The 13,218-nt window shown below is 44.2% G+C and overlaps 1 protein-coding gene across 1 annotated transcript in view; it reads right to left on the bottom strand.

Moving 5' to 3' along the window:
* Positions 1-13,218, bottom strand: part of ABCA1 (ATP binding cassette subfamily A member 1) — a 111,613-nt gene that overhangs the window by 80,079 nt on the left and 18,316 nt on the right. Inside the window, exon 2 of the mRNA XM_006088067.3 lies at positions 10,991-11,152. Coding sequence (XP_006088129.1) covers positions 10,991-11,056 — 66 coding nt within the window. The 5' untranslated portion in view covers positions 11,057-11,152. The remainder of the gene's footprint in view (positions 1-10,990; positions 11,153-13,218) is intronic.

Below are 13,218 nucleotides of genomic sequence, written 5' to 3'. Positions count from 1 at the left end.
AATACGGATGCCTGACACTTTTGGGCTTTGGGAAATCCACAGAGAAATTAACTCAGCAATTGATCAACTTCTCCAGTCTCTCCCACCATTCTCTAAGCTTTCATACCACTTCACTGTCTGCAGTTCTCACCTTGTGACATACTATTCCAGCCCTCCGTGTTTTCCTTGAGAAAGGGAAGACGTTGCCCATCCTGTGTCATCTGGCTCATTTCTGCTCATTCTGCAAGTCTCAGACAGACATAATGTCCTTCTCCTGAGCTCCCACAGGAACCGTGCCCCTGAAATCATCTGATTCTATCACTGGTTTCCTCACAGCAATATGAGCTCCCTGCAGGCAAGCACTGGGTCCAGTCATCTCTATATCCCCAGCATTAGCACAGTTTCGGGTACACAATGACGTTCATTTATTGAAAGAGGAAGGCCAGGGCCATCGGGCCTTGCTGTGCTAAATGCACACCACCTCTGTTCTTCAAATGCACACAAAGTTGCCCCCCCATGAGGCTGAGAAGAGGGTTCCAAAGGACAATGGAAATTCACACAGAATTCCATATTGACCTCCACACACCCAGGACTGGAAAGAGCTGGGAGGAGTGCAGAGTGCAAAGACCTCCATCCAGCAAGATCTGGTCAACATCTTCTCCAGTGGGTAGAAGATCATTAAACGTGTAAGTAAGTCCGATCCACAGGTTAAAGCAACGAGGTTTCTCTAAAGGGAAACCCTGCCTCAATGAGTTACCAAGGGATAAATAAAGCACAGGGACAGGATGGAAATCATTAGACAGAATTTAATTGAACCACTGGTGTTCAGACAACTACAGATGCTCCTCTACTTACAATGGGGTTATGTCCCAGTGAATCCATTGTAAACTGAAAATACTGTAAGTCGAAAATGCATTCAATACACCTAACCTACTGAACATCATAGCTTAGCCTACCTGACTTAAATGTGCTCAGAACACTTACATTAGCCTGCAGTTAGGCAAAACCATCTCACACAGTGAATACACTGTAGAGTGTGGGTTGTTTACTCTTGTGAATGTGTGCCCAGCTGGGAGCTGCAACTTACTGCTGCTCCCAGCATCACGAGAGAGACCCGTACTGCAAATTGCTAGCCCAGAAGAAGGTCCAAATTCAAAGTATCGTTTCTACTGAATGGGTATCACTTTCGCACCATTGTAAAGTCGAAAAATTGTTAGGTCAAACTATCATAAGTTGGGGACCGTCTGTAGTTACACTGCCTGAGGCTCTCACCTCTTTCTTCCTCTCATTTCTAGACTCTGATGTTTTAAATTGGATGAACATCAAGAGCCCAAAAGAGTGATGAGGGCTGTGGTTAAGAGTAATTACAACTGTGGCTTCAGCACCATAAAACCAAGAGACACTGGTATAAAATCCCACTCCCTATTCTCTTTTAATAGAATTATTTTCTTCACCCTCAAGACCATATATATTTTTTGTAGAAAAATCAAAATTTTAAAAATGTTTAAGTAGATATAAACCACCCCAGTCCTACTTTGCAGCAAGAATCCCTACTAAATTGAGCTAACAATGGTTCTCTGTTAACATTTTTTGTCTTTTATTCTATGCATACATAAATAATATTTTTTCTACAAAATTGAGATTAGATATCATATATAGTTTTGTATTTTGCTTTTTTATTTAGCATCATGCTGGGAGTGTTTTCCATTATATACAATATTCTCCTAAAATATGGGTTTTAATGACCACTTAATATTCTACACTGTGAATGGACTGTAATTAAGTTAACCTTTCTGCTGATTGCTGGTGCTTCAGATTGTCTTGGGGTTTCTCTTTATTATTTATTGTTGGATTTTTGGAATTTTAAACAGCCCATTTTTAATTTGCAAACGCCTTTGATATAGTTCCGCATTAACCTTTTTAAAAAAATCTTCTATTTGAAAAGCAATATAAGGGTGATAACAGTGTATGTCCTGAGGTGATAAGAAAATGGGTAATTTTTTAAATGCTTTCCTAAATTTTCCATAAATGGAACAACCCCCCCCCCACCACCACCACCACCATTAGCCTCTAACTATGAGGAATAGTATACTATAGACAGCACACCAGGAAAAACATAAAAGACAAATGGGTCCCTCTTTGAAAGAAGGCATGCTGTGACTAGAGTCTCCAAGACCAAAGATGGAGCTGGTCTTGCTAAGTAGTTCCGTAAATGATCCCAAAGAGGCAACACACACTGAAATCTGCAAGCTCTCCAATGACATGGGGCCTCTCCTGCCTGCTGAGTGGAAGTCCCTTCTGGGGAGGGGCGGAGGGTCCCCAGATACTCTCTGCCTTTATCAGCACTTGGCACAGCAGGGACCCTATTTATATGGGAGCTTCTCCCCTAGTGTCACTTTCTTCTCACTTGGCCTACCACACCCTGAGAGCTTAACAATGCTTGTTGAGTAAGAGAATGAACTAAAGTTTATAAAATAAGGAAGATGGAAATACAAATCAGTTGAGCCCTTTGGGAAAGCAATTTGGCCAAATGTATCAGAAGACATGTTTATCTCCTTTGACCAAATAATATGACTGGGGCTATGATCTATAGAACTAAATTCAAAATGTCAAAAAAGCTACATATATGTATTTGTTCACTGAAACACTATAAATGAAAAATACTAGAATAATTGCACAGCACTAGGGAGATGATTAAATTATGGTACATCTACTCAGCAATTCTGTAGGCAGTCATTACAACAATGTTTATGAAACACAGATACTGTTAACCATATAATATTAAGTGAAAAAAGCAGCACACAAAATTATATCCATTCCAAGCTTACAGCTGAATAAAATCACAAATATCACCCAGACAGGACTAAAACTTGTTAAAAATGGCATAACTGGGGATAAATTCAGAAAAGAATAATAAACTCAGAAAAAAAGTAAATGAAGAGGATGAGTAAGATTGCATCAAACTTAAGTTCTGAAACTACCATTTGTGCTTTTAGGATAAATAGTAGCTACCATTTATGTAGTAAACACACCATATACAGATTATAACATTGAATCCAAGGTTAAAGCTCAAGGGAGGGTCATCATAGGGAGGGTCCATGGCAGGGTTGAGATTAGCAGCCACTTCTGTCCAACCCCAGAGGCCACATATAAAATTCTATTTGACACAGGAAGTGGCCCAGGTGGGACATGACTGCACTAGGTGACATGATCAAAAAAATCCACAGGTTCCACAGAGGTAAAAGGAACTCATGGCCTATAGATTTATTATAGCTTCAGGCAATACTGACCACCTACTGTGTACCCGGGATTTTTATACATCTCATCTCTTACATTTAGTTCTCACAATAACTCTGTGAGAACGGCTGTATGATTACCATTCCAAAAGTGAAGAAACTATGGTTCAAACGTGTTATGAGCCACAGCCTGGTAAGGGGAGCCCCCCAGCACTGGCACCCAGACCCACTAACCCCTAGATCTGTCCGTTTGCATTCATCATGCCTCTCCTAGAGACATTCAGGCCACACACCCTTTAAGATGGCCACTTCGTCTATTGCTCACCAGCCTGATCTGACCCAATGAATCAAGCCTAATGTTCCCGGGCATCTCTGCAGCCCCCACATCTAGGACCCTGTAGGGCAGCAGATGGTCAAAATAGTTGGTTGACTGGCTCTTCCCCATGGCACTGATAGCAAAGGGAAAAAAATCTGCCAGTGGGTGTAAGCAGATATGAAAAAGAGGTAAGAAAAAGACTGATAATAACAATAATGGCGCACACTTAAACAGATCTTATTAAATACCAGTGTTCTAAGTACTTTACATATATTAACTCAGTTAACCTTCAAACAACCTCATTAATACTATTATACTCCTTTTACAGATAAGAACACAGGCTTAAAGAGTTACTATACTGGCCAAGGCTATAAGGTTGGTAAACAGCAGAGCCAGGATTCAAAGCCAGCCTGATTCAAAGGTCCCTGCTCTTAGCCACTAAGCACCACTATTACGAGAGTATCTAGGTTATTGATCTCTCAAACTCCTTGGTAGCCTGAGTTACTAAAATGTATGAATGAATGGAGAGATTGCCTCCAAAGCTCATATCACCCAAACCAGAAAACTCATGGTGAGAAAAAACTTAATCCATGCCCTTTTACGATACACCTCTAAAATTATACGTGTCATTCAACAAAAAATTCACCTTACAAACTCAGGGGGATGTTCTAGGTTTTTTGTTTTTTTTAAAATCCTCACCCAAGGATATGTTTTTATTGGTTTTTAGAGAGAGGGGAATGGAAGGGGAGAGAAACATAGATGTGAGAGAGAAACATTGATCAGTTGCTTCCTATACTCGCCCCAATGGGGTATCACACCCCAAACCTAGCTATGTGCCCAGATTGGGAATCGAACCTACAACCTTTTGGTGAACATGACGATGCTCCAGCCAACTGAGCCACCCGACCATGCTAGGCATTTCTTTTCCTAATAGTCTCCTTCTAGAAACCTAACTGCCAGGCTTGCCATTCTGGCTCTAGTCATCATCCAATAAGATTTCTCCCATCCCTAGACTTAGCACTTTTCCTTCACGTAGTCCCTCAGAAATAGCTTGGAAATAAAACTGATGCTTTACTGTTATAAACCCCTATAGGAAACTCTTCTAAATCTTGTTTTGGTACCTACCCACCCACCTCCACATCTCTCCCCCCGGAGAGGAACACTGTTTTCAAAAGGCGTTTCTCACCAAAGTCAGACCCTCAGGAGCCTCCCTTTAGTGTTGGGTGTTAAAATAGTACGTAATTCTGATGTTTAAGTGATTGCTACGCTGAGCTGCTCTGGGAGCACCAAAGGCACCACTTTGTGCCTTCTGTCTCGTTACTCCTCAGCTCTAACATGGGATGCTCCGAGCGAACACCTGGAGAGCAGGTGCCATTCTCAAGAGCAGCACTATTGACACAGGTGACTGTTGAGGGGACTCTCCTGTGAACTGTAGGATGCTCACCGCATCCAGATACTCTACCAACCACCCCCGCCCAGGGCAGTGACAACCAAAAGATGTCTCCAAATATCACCAAATGTCCCTGGGCATTACATAAGGATAGGATACTTTTTAGAACTTGGTAAGGTAATAAGATTTAATGGGAAAGAGAAAGAGATGAAATTATCAAAGACGTTCTGAGAGGCAAAAGGGGAGTGTGGGACAATGAGTTGCCCCAGATCTCAGTGTTCAAAGTAATAACACACTCTGTGCTGTATCAGCATCAAAATAAAAAATACATACCAAATGACCAAACAAATAACCCCCAAAGAGCTCCCTACAGACATAACAGTTCAATAAATGTCCCAAAAATAACTAGGAATCACTGTTTAATAAAAGCTGCTAGGATGATATGATATGAATGTAAAGAAAAATTATTTTTAAACCCATCCCTGATACCATACACATCCATTAGGTCTGTGTAAATGAAAGTGAAATCTTTAAGATCAAATCAGAGCAATGCTAGAGGGAAAAACATTTGTTTAAAAACCCAGACCTGCCCTCTCATACATTGATGGTGGCTTTTTAAATTGGTTTAATCCTTTGGAAGGACATCTGATCACAGACTTCAAGGGCCATTCCCCTTTGACCTAGTAATCCTGCTCCTGAGATTGTAGCTTAAGGAAACAATACAAAAGTAAGAAAAGGCTAGATGTATAAAATCTTCATAGTAATTCATTCGTAACAGCAAATGCTGGAAACCATCTAAATGTTGGCAATAGAGAATAAACTTAGAAAATAAAAACTGTGTTGATAGATTATTGTAAAGCTCCCAGAAATGTCAATGGACTCAGCCCCAGGGTAGATTTGGGACCATAAGATGTAATTCTTCCTCTAACCTCTAACTACTTTACTAACCTATAATATGTTCTTCACTGTGAAACAGGAGCTGTAATGCACACCTCTGAGGATCGCTGTGAACATCAAGATAATGCATATAAAAGTGCTTACAAAACACAGCCTACGCATCAAGAATCATTATTATAAATATGAAGATTATTTGGAAATTTGGGAACAGACACAGCGAGTAATGTTCAGTGAAAGAAAGAAACAATAAAATGGAACACGTGCATGTAATGACTTCAATTGTCTCCCTGGGCTGTCGTCACTCACGTCCCCTTAGTGCCGAGGACCAGGCACAAACTGACCCTCCGGGACTCCTTTTGCACATAAACTAAAACTCAACTGCCCTTTGCCAACTGCAAAGCCCTGCATGGCCTGGCCCTGCCGATTCCCAGCTCGTGCCCAGCCAGTCTGCATTTGCGCCACCGGCGCCACTGGCTTTTCTCTTCCTTGACTCGGGAACATGTGTTAGGCTCCGTGGCCTTCACACTCTGTGCCTCTGCCGGGAATACAGTGCCCTTGATCTCTAGGCTCCTGATGTTCCCCTGGCTAATGGCTGCTGAAACTTAAATGTCATGACCTTTCCTTCTAAATTAAGTCCCTACCCACAGCCTGGCAGTATCCAACACAGAACCACACTTTGTCTTCATGACACTTACCACAATGTGTTATTATATATTTACTTACATAATGATGTGTCTTATACCTGCTTTTCTTACTTCTTTAAGGACAGGAATCATGTCTGGTTCACCACTATGTGCCCAGTTCACCGTCCCACATGTACTAGATGCTCCATAAACATCTACCCAAATGAAACGATAAATGGCTATTTGTTCTAATGTTCTCCATTCCACAGAAGGGAAAACTAAAACCTAGGAGAAATCAGTTTCCCCTAAACCCAATGGCATATGGTGGCCAACCTGGAGTCAGAATTGAATTAGAATTTAGATAACGATTAGAATGATTATTTGGATTTGAACTATCACTGCCAGGCAAGGACAGGGAAGAAGTGTATCAGGTTAAAATGGAAATGGGGAGGGGATATGGAAGTTTTCATCTATTGTGTAAAATTCTATAAAGGCTCTTAAGTAAAGAGTTTTAATTTTTGATAGCTTATTCCTATCATTAAACAATGCCCAATACTCTAATGTATGCAATAACTAGAATTATCTATTTTCCCAGCCACGTGGCCAGTCAGATCTGATTGAGAAAATATTTAATAGCAAAGGCAAAAAAAAAAAGGGGGGGGGCAATATGGCCGTACTCTGACTATGGGACCTTGGCCTCTGGCTCAGCCTAATACCAGATGAGGCTCAGAAAAACTCTGATCCCTCTTCCTGTCCCCCAAGCCCTGTTGTACTGAATGACTGCCACCCACACAGGTTAACTGTTACTCTGAACCCAAACTGAGCTTTGCACCCAACTTTCGCAACTCAATTTCAATGTATTCTTTGCCCAACAAGAACAGCAGAAAGCTAACCCTGGCTGATGGTCCCCATGATTTTGCACAAAGGGGACACCGGAGAGAGGTCCCCCAGAATTCATCAGCAAACAAAACAACGGCCTCTCAACAGGGTAGCTCTGGGGAGTACTGGCAGGTCCCACCTTCTACACAGTCTTTCAGCTTCTACATAGTCTTTCTATTCTTCCTGGCAGCAGCACACAAGGCCCCTGCAGCAGGGGAGCCTCCTTGAGACCTGCACATGCACCACTCACTGAGCAAATGCTTACTGAGCATATCCCTGATGCCAGGCTCTGGGGCCAAGTGTGTACACTCCACGTGTGTACACTCCAGGATGGCAGAAGGGAAATGAGCAATGATTTTCTGTTCACTGTGGGCAAGAACTAGCTTCTTCCCCGCCTAATGGGAAGGACTGGTTCTGACTAGGTGAGCTAACAAAGTGGCACCAAAACCCTGAGCAGGTTCCAATGTTAAACAATATCATCTAGAAATCCAAGCCAGGTGCACTGGGATGTCGCTACCAGTCAGAACTTAAGATCCAGGGACTTTAAACCTTTAGTGCAAAGAACGCCAAGCCTGCTTTAAAAAGGGGGCGGGGGGCGGAGGGGAGGGACGGGGAAGGCTGGGCCTAAGGAAATTGGTTCTTGTGCTACTTCCATGGAAGACCCAGCCTGGACTCCTGTCCTCTGGCCCAAACCCCAGTTCTGCTGACTTCCCATGGAGCAGGCCAGATCTTTCCAACTCTGACAATCTAAGCACCTGGGACCTGAAACACCCTTCTTTCTGGCTCAGCAAAATGCAAATCTTCTAGAAATCAGGAAGGGAGGTAACTAACTGGACCACCAGCCAGCAGGCAGTGATATACAATCTAGGAAAGCCCTTTTGTATCAGGATGTTGTGTCCCTACTTCTTCCTTCAACAGGCACTCTGGCATAAGACTGCAAATTGCCTTGACTTAAGCCTGCCTATCTCTCCAATCTTAACTCTCGTTAAACCCATGCACTACATTGAGCAAGAAGCAACACGCTCAAGACCAGTGGAGACAGGTCCATTCTGGATGGACCAACCCCCACATCCTGTTACAGGACTCTGATTCCTTGGTTGACCACAGGGAAATTCCTTCCCTGCTTTGTGCCTCAGTATTGTTATCTGTAAAATGGAGGCTTGGACTGTACTACCCTGAAGACATCCTTTCATTGCTAAGATGGTATGATTCTTCCCACTACTCACTGGCTAATGGACACACCACAGAAGAAATGATTTCCTATCGTGCGGGCTGCTATAACCAGGATGAGAAGAGGCAGGAGATCGGAACGACACATAGCTAAGAAATGAGGATGAGAGATGAATTTGGGAACACCAGACTCTAGGAAGAGCCATGGGAGGCAGGGGGAAAGGTGAAGAAGTCGGAAACTTTAAGATCTTGAGAGGGAGGATTAAAAAAAAATGTTACCACTGAAAAGCAAATTTGCCATAGTGGTTTAGAGTGCCCACTCTGGAGTCAGAAGGCCTGGATTTGAACCCGACATGTGCTTCTGGGGACCTTGCAAGTTCCCCAGCCACAACAAGGACATAAGAGTACTTCACAGAGTCACAAAAAGATTAACCCAGTTAATAATGCACTATTGAGTGCCTAGCACATGGAAGCTCATTCTAAGTGTTTGCTTCCTTATATAATACTAGAGGCCCGGTGCACAGATTTGTGCACCAGTGGGGTCCCTCAGTGTGGCCTGCAGGGATTGGGCCAAAACTGGTAGTTCAACACCTGCCACTCCTGCCTGACGCCTTGGCTCATCCCAGCCCCACTGCGCCTGCCGCCTGCCACGGGCTCATGCCCAGTCAGTCCCTATAGGGAGAGGCTCATACTCGCCAGCTGTGAGCCCTGCATCTGGCACCAGCTGAGCGGCACTCCCGCTGTGGTAGTGCACTGACCACCAGGGGGCAGCTCCTGCATTGAGCATCTTCCCCCTGGTGGTCAGTGCACCTCATAGCGACAGTCCTTCGGTCATTTGGTCACTTAGGCTTTAAATATATAGATTAGGTTTTATATTTTACCATTATTATTATCACTAAGACAGGCAGGATACATTAGATACATAGATTCTAGTTCCTACTCTCTCATTAGTGACCTTGGGATTCAGGTCCCCACTAGTAATGAGAAGGGCTAAACAAAATCGCTGTTCCTCAAACTGGAATCTGTGTGAGGGGTAGGGGCTGGGGAGTATATTTTCAATGGACTACATGTGAGTTCCCTGTGAGAATTTTAACCATTTTGTGTTTTCATTTTCGTGGTCATCTAAACAAACTTGAATAAACATATCTGGATTTTCCAAATGCCTCTTTTATAACCAAGTTCTGGCACAAGATTTCAAAGCCTAAGTTTATATTTGTGTTTGATTGTGTTGGCACCATAATTATAGCAGACTAATGAGGAAGGAACAGATGCAGACGTGAATTATGAATGACGAGATTGGGCCAAATGAAAGCCAAATGGTATCAAATGAAGGTCATGGGAAAAATGGTTGGAGAACTGAACCCTTAGAACATAGACTGTCCAAACTCACAGGATGGCACCACAGCATCCCCTACCACATTCACGTCACTCCTCATGGTTTGGGTTGAGCTAAACAATGTCAGCTGTCTTACTACATCCATTTGAATTGTATTGGTTTTGCGATTTGGTTTGCATTTAATTTGTAAGTGATCATATGGTTTATAATAGCATATACAATAAGGGGGGGGTGTCTAGTTTCACATATGTACATATTTAAGTAACATTATAACAAAAAGAAATTTAATGAATACAAACGGACCTTAACATTTTTGTTTTAGAAAGGTCCAAATGGTATTCTAGTCTGAGAAACTATATTAAATTATCTCCAAGGTCCCTCCTAGCTCTCTGAGTCTAAGAAAGATGATCATTTTGGTTACGTTAAGCTCCGTTAAGACAGCAAAGTGGGGATGCAGGCTCAGAATTCAGGAAAAAGGCAGGGCAGAAAACAGACTTAGATGCTAACTACAGAGAGGTACAGCTAAACCCAGGAGACTAGATGGGATTTCTAAGAGTGTTCTGAGATAGAGAAGCGAAGAGCTGGCATTGAGTTTCAAGGAGTTCACCATGCCTTACAGCCTTCGCCTTCCTCTGTGGAAAAATACCATTCACCTACGCATTACAGATGATCTAAGAATTACTGTCCCATCCAGGCAGTGAATGGCTTTGAACCCTCCACAGGAATAAAACCATTTTCCGTTTTATTTTCCTCCAGGCTTGCAGTCAAAGCTGAGAGAGTCCACACTGGCACTAAAAGATCCAGTCTCTCTCCAAGCTGGGCCATTAACTCACTTCATTCCTACCGCCCGCAGTACAGGGGCCCGTGAGGGGCTCTCGGAGAGCCACATGGCCCCGGGAGCTGTAGGAAAGGAGGCGAAGGAACGGCTGGGGGCAATTCTGTGCCACATTCCAGAGGTCGGAACTCATGCCTGGGCACTAGCAAAACCCAAAGCTAACATTTCTGCCCTCGATAATAAGTGACAGAGCCCACCAAGGGCCACATTCATTCACTCACTTTGAGAAAACCAACAAGACTTCCTTTCCTCTCTCCTCCAATCCCCAGCTCAAAACCATGAAGTGAAGCAAGGGAGAACGCCCTCCACCCCAAGAAACCCAAGCTTACTGTTTGTCTTCTTCTGTAAGTGAAGTTCTTCCACAGCAGCAACCTCAGCTGAGGCCAGCACGCCATGCTAGCTCAGCTGGCGCCCACGGCAACCTGAGCGTGGCTGGGAGTGTGGAGGCAGTGGCCCGAGCTCACAGCAGGGACGCTGTGGCTGGTCATTAACTGAAAGATAAAGCAGGCAGGGAGAGAGCTGTCAGTTATTGCTGCGAAGCCAGACGTACGCCAATGAGGGCTGTTGCTCCAGCCCCCTCACCTGAGCCCTCAATCCCAGCACTGCGTCATGACTGCTTCCCAATAGGTCCCCAATAGGTCATGAGTCCCCGACTTCCGGCCTCGGGCTTCTCCGGTAAACAGGGATTCTGGCAGTTTTCTGGGGACAGCCCGGGAGCTAGCTGTTACAATCCTAATCATTTTCGCTCCACGGGTGTGGCAATTTGGGGATGAAAAATACACTTATGTCCTAACCGGTTTTGCTCAGTGGATAGAGGGTCGGCCTGCGGACTGAAAGGTCCCAGGTTCGATTCCGGTCAAGGGCATGTACCTTGGTTGCGGGCACATCTCCAGTAGGGAGTGTGCAGGAGGCAGCTGATCGATGTTTCTCTCTCATCGATGTTTCTAGCGCTCTATTCCTCTCCCTTCCTCTCTGTAAAAAATCAATAAGATATATATATATTTAAAAATACACTTATGCAGATTGAAGTGAGCAATCTGAGGTGGTGGAGACACTGAGTTTGGAAGTGGCAGCCTGGCATCCCAGGGACCTGGCTCCCTTCTCTATGGAAATGCCTCCCCTCACATAAAATGAACCTGGTGTAATTTATGCTATTTCCTTCAATTCGCTCATACAACATTGTTGAGTCGTACATATGATAAACACCACCATTGGCAAAGCAGTTTCCCAATCTGGAAAGCCACCGTGTGTCTTAGGACGACTGTGAATAAACACCGAGGCAATGCTACTGACACCTGGCTCCCAGGTGGTGAGGACAACCCCAGTGCAGCGTGTCTTCGGAAAGAAAAACAACATCCCATGGAGAAACAAGTCAGCTAAGGCGGGTGGGGAGCATCGCCCGTGAAACCGACAGGCTCCCACTGCCCAGACATCTGTACCCTCTGGCCTTGCTCCATCTGCACCTGCAGGAAGGGCCCAGCTGCTCCTTGCCAGGTGTCACCGGTGCCTCCGTGGAGGACTGCTTTGCCGTACTAGAAGGGGAGGTTCTCGTAAACAGGGGATACAACACGTGTCTCAATCGCCCACGCAACAACTGTATTCACTTAATGCTGGAATAATCCCAAGTAGTCCTACTAGAGTTAAAGTTGGGGGAGGGGCAGAGAAACAAAAAATAGAAGAAGGGAGGGATACACAGGTTAAAGCTGGGCCCTGCTGGCACTCCACAGCCATGAACTCTCAGCAGAAACCAACTTTACTTCTAAAGTGGCTCAGTCAGTCATCGTGGCGGGTAGTGGCGTAGAGGTGGGAGTGGGATTTAGGCATGAGGAACAGTCAGCAAAAAGAGCTAAGAATGTAGTGACCACTTGTGGACACAAAACAAGGTAGTAGGCTAAAAGTCCACTAGTGCTAATCAGATCTCAGTGCAAACGTCAGCCCCTAGTAGGATCTTACCCTTTTGTCCCCCACGCCACAAAGACTTGGATTAAAAACTTCTAGAGAAGAAAAGCGAGTGGAGGGAATTTGCAGTATCTGTGTAGAAGGCATGACCCATTCATTCATTATGTATTCAAATTCATTCCTTGGCAATTCGGAAAAAAGTTCTCACTCCAAAAAGAGGAAGAGGTAAGCCAGCACCGAGTCAGTTTGCAATCTGTTGTTTAAAGATAACTGGCCTCTGCGCACAGAGAGCAGGATGTCATTGTGCTTGTAATCCCAGCGTTTCCGAAGGAGCCTAGGACAGGGCTTACACTCCAGAAACACTGAAATAAATTATTAGCTAGTTTTTCTCCTGCAAAAGCTACTCTCCAGCAATCACTTCGTTGATTTAGAAGCGACATGAATCTTTTCAGATTTCCAAGGCAACAATGAGGAGGTTAGAACACACGTTTGTAATTTAAAAAGGGAAAATGTAACCTCGTACAAAAAGCCCAGAGGTGCATCAGTCCCAGCTTCCCACCTATGTACCCTTGCACAAGCCTTTCCGGAAACAAGTTCTTTCCTCTTATCTTTCTCTGTGCTGTCGGTACCCTCCAGCACAGAAATGCTGTCCAAACGT

Source organism: Myotis lucifugus, unplaced genomic scaffold, assembly GCF_000147115.1.
Source record: "Myotis lucifugus unplaced genomic scaffold, Myoluc2.0 scaffold_43, whole genome shotgun sequence".
In the NCBI taxonomy this organism is placed as follows: Eukaryota; Metazoa; Chordata; class Mammalia; order Chiroptera; family Vespertilionidae; genus Myotis; species Myotis lucifugus.
This window is presented reverse-complemented; position numbering and strand designations above follow the sequence as displayed.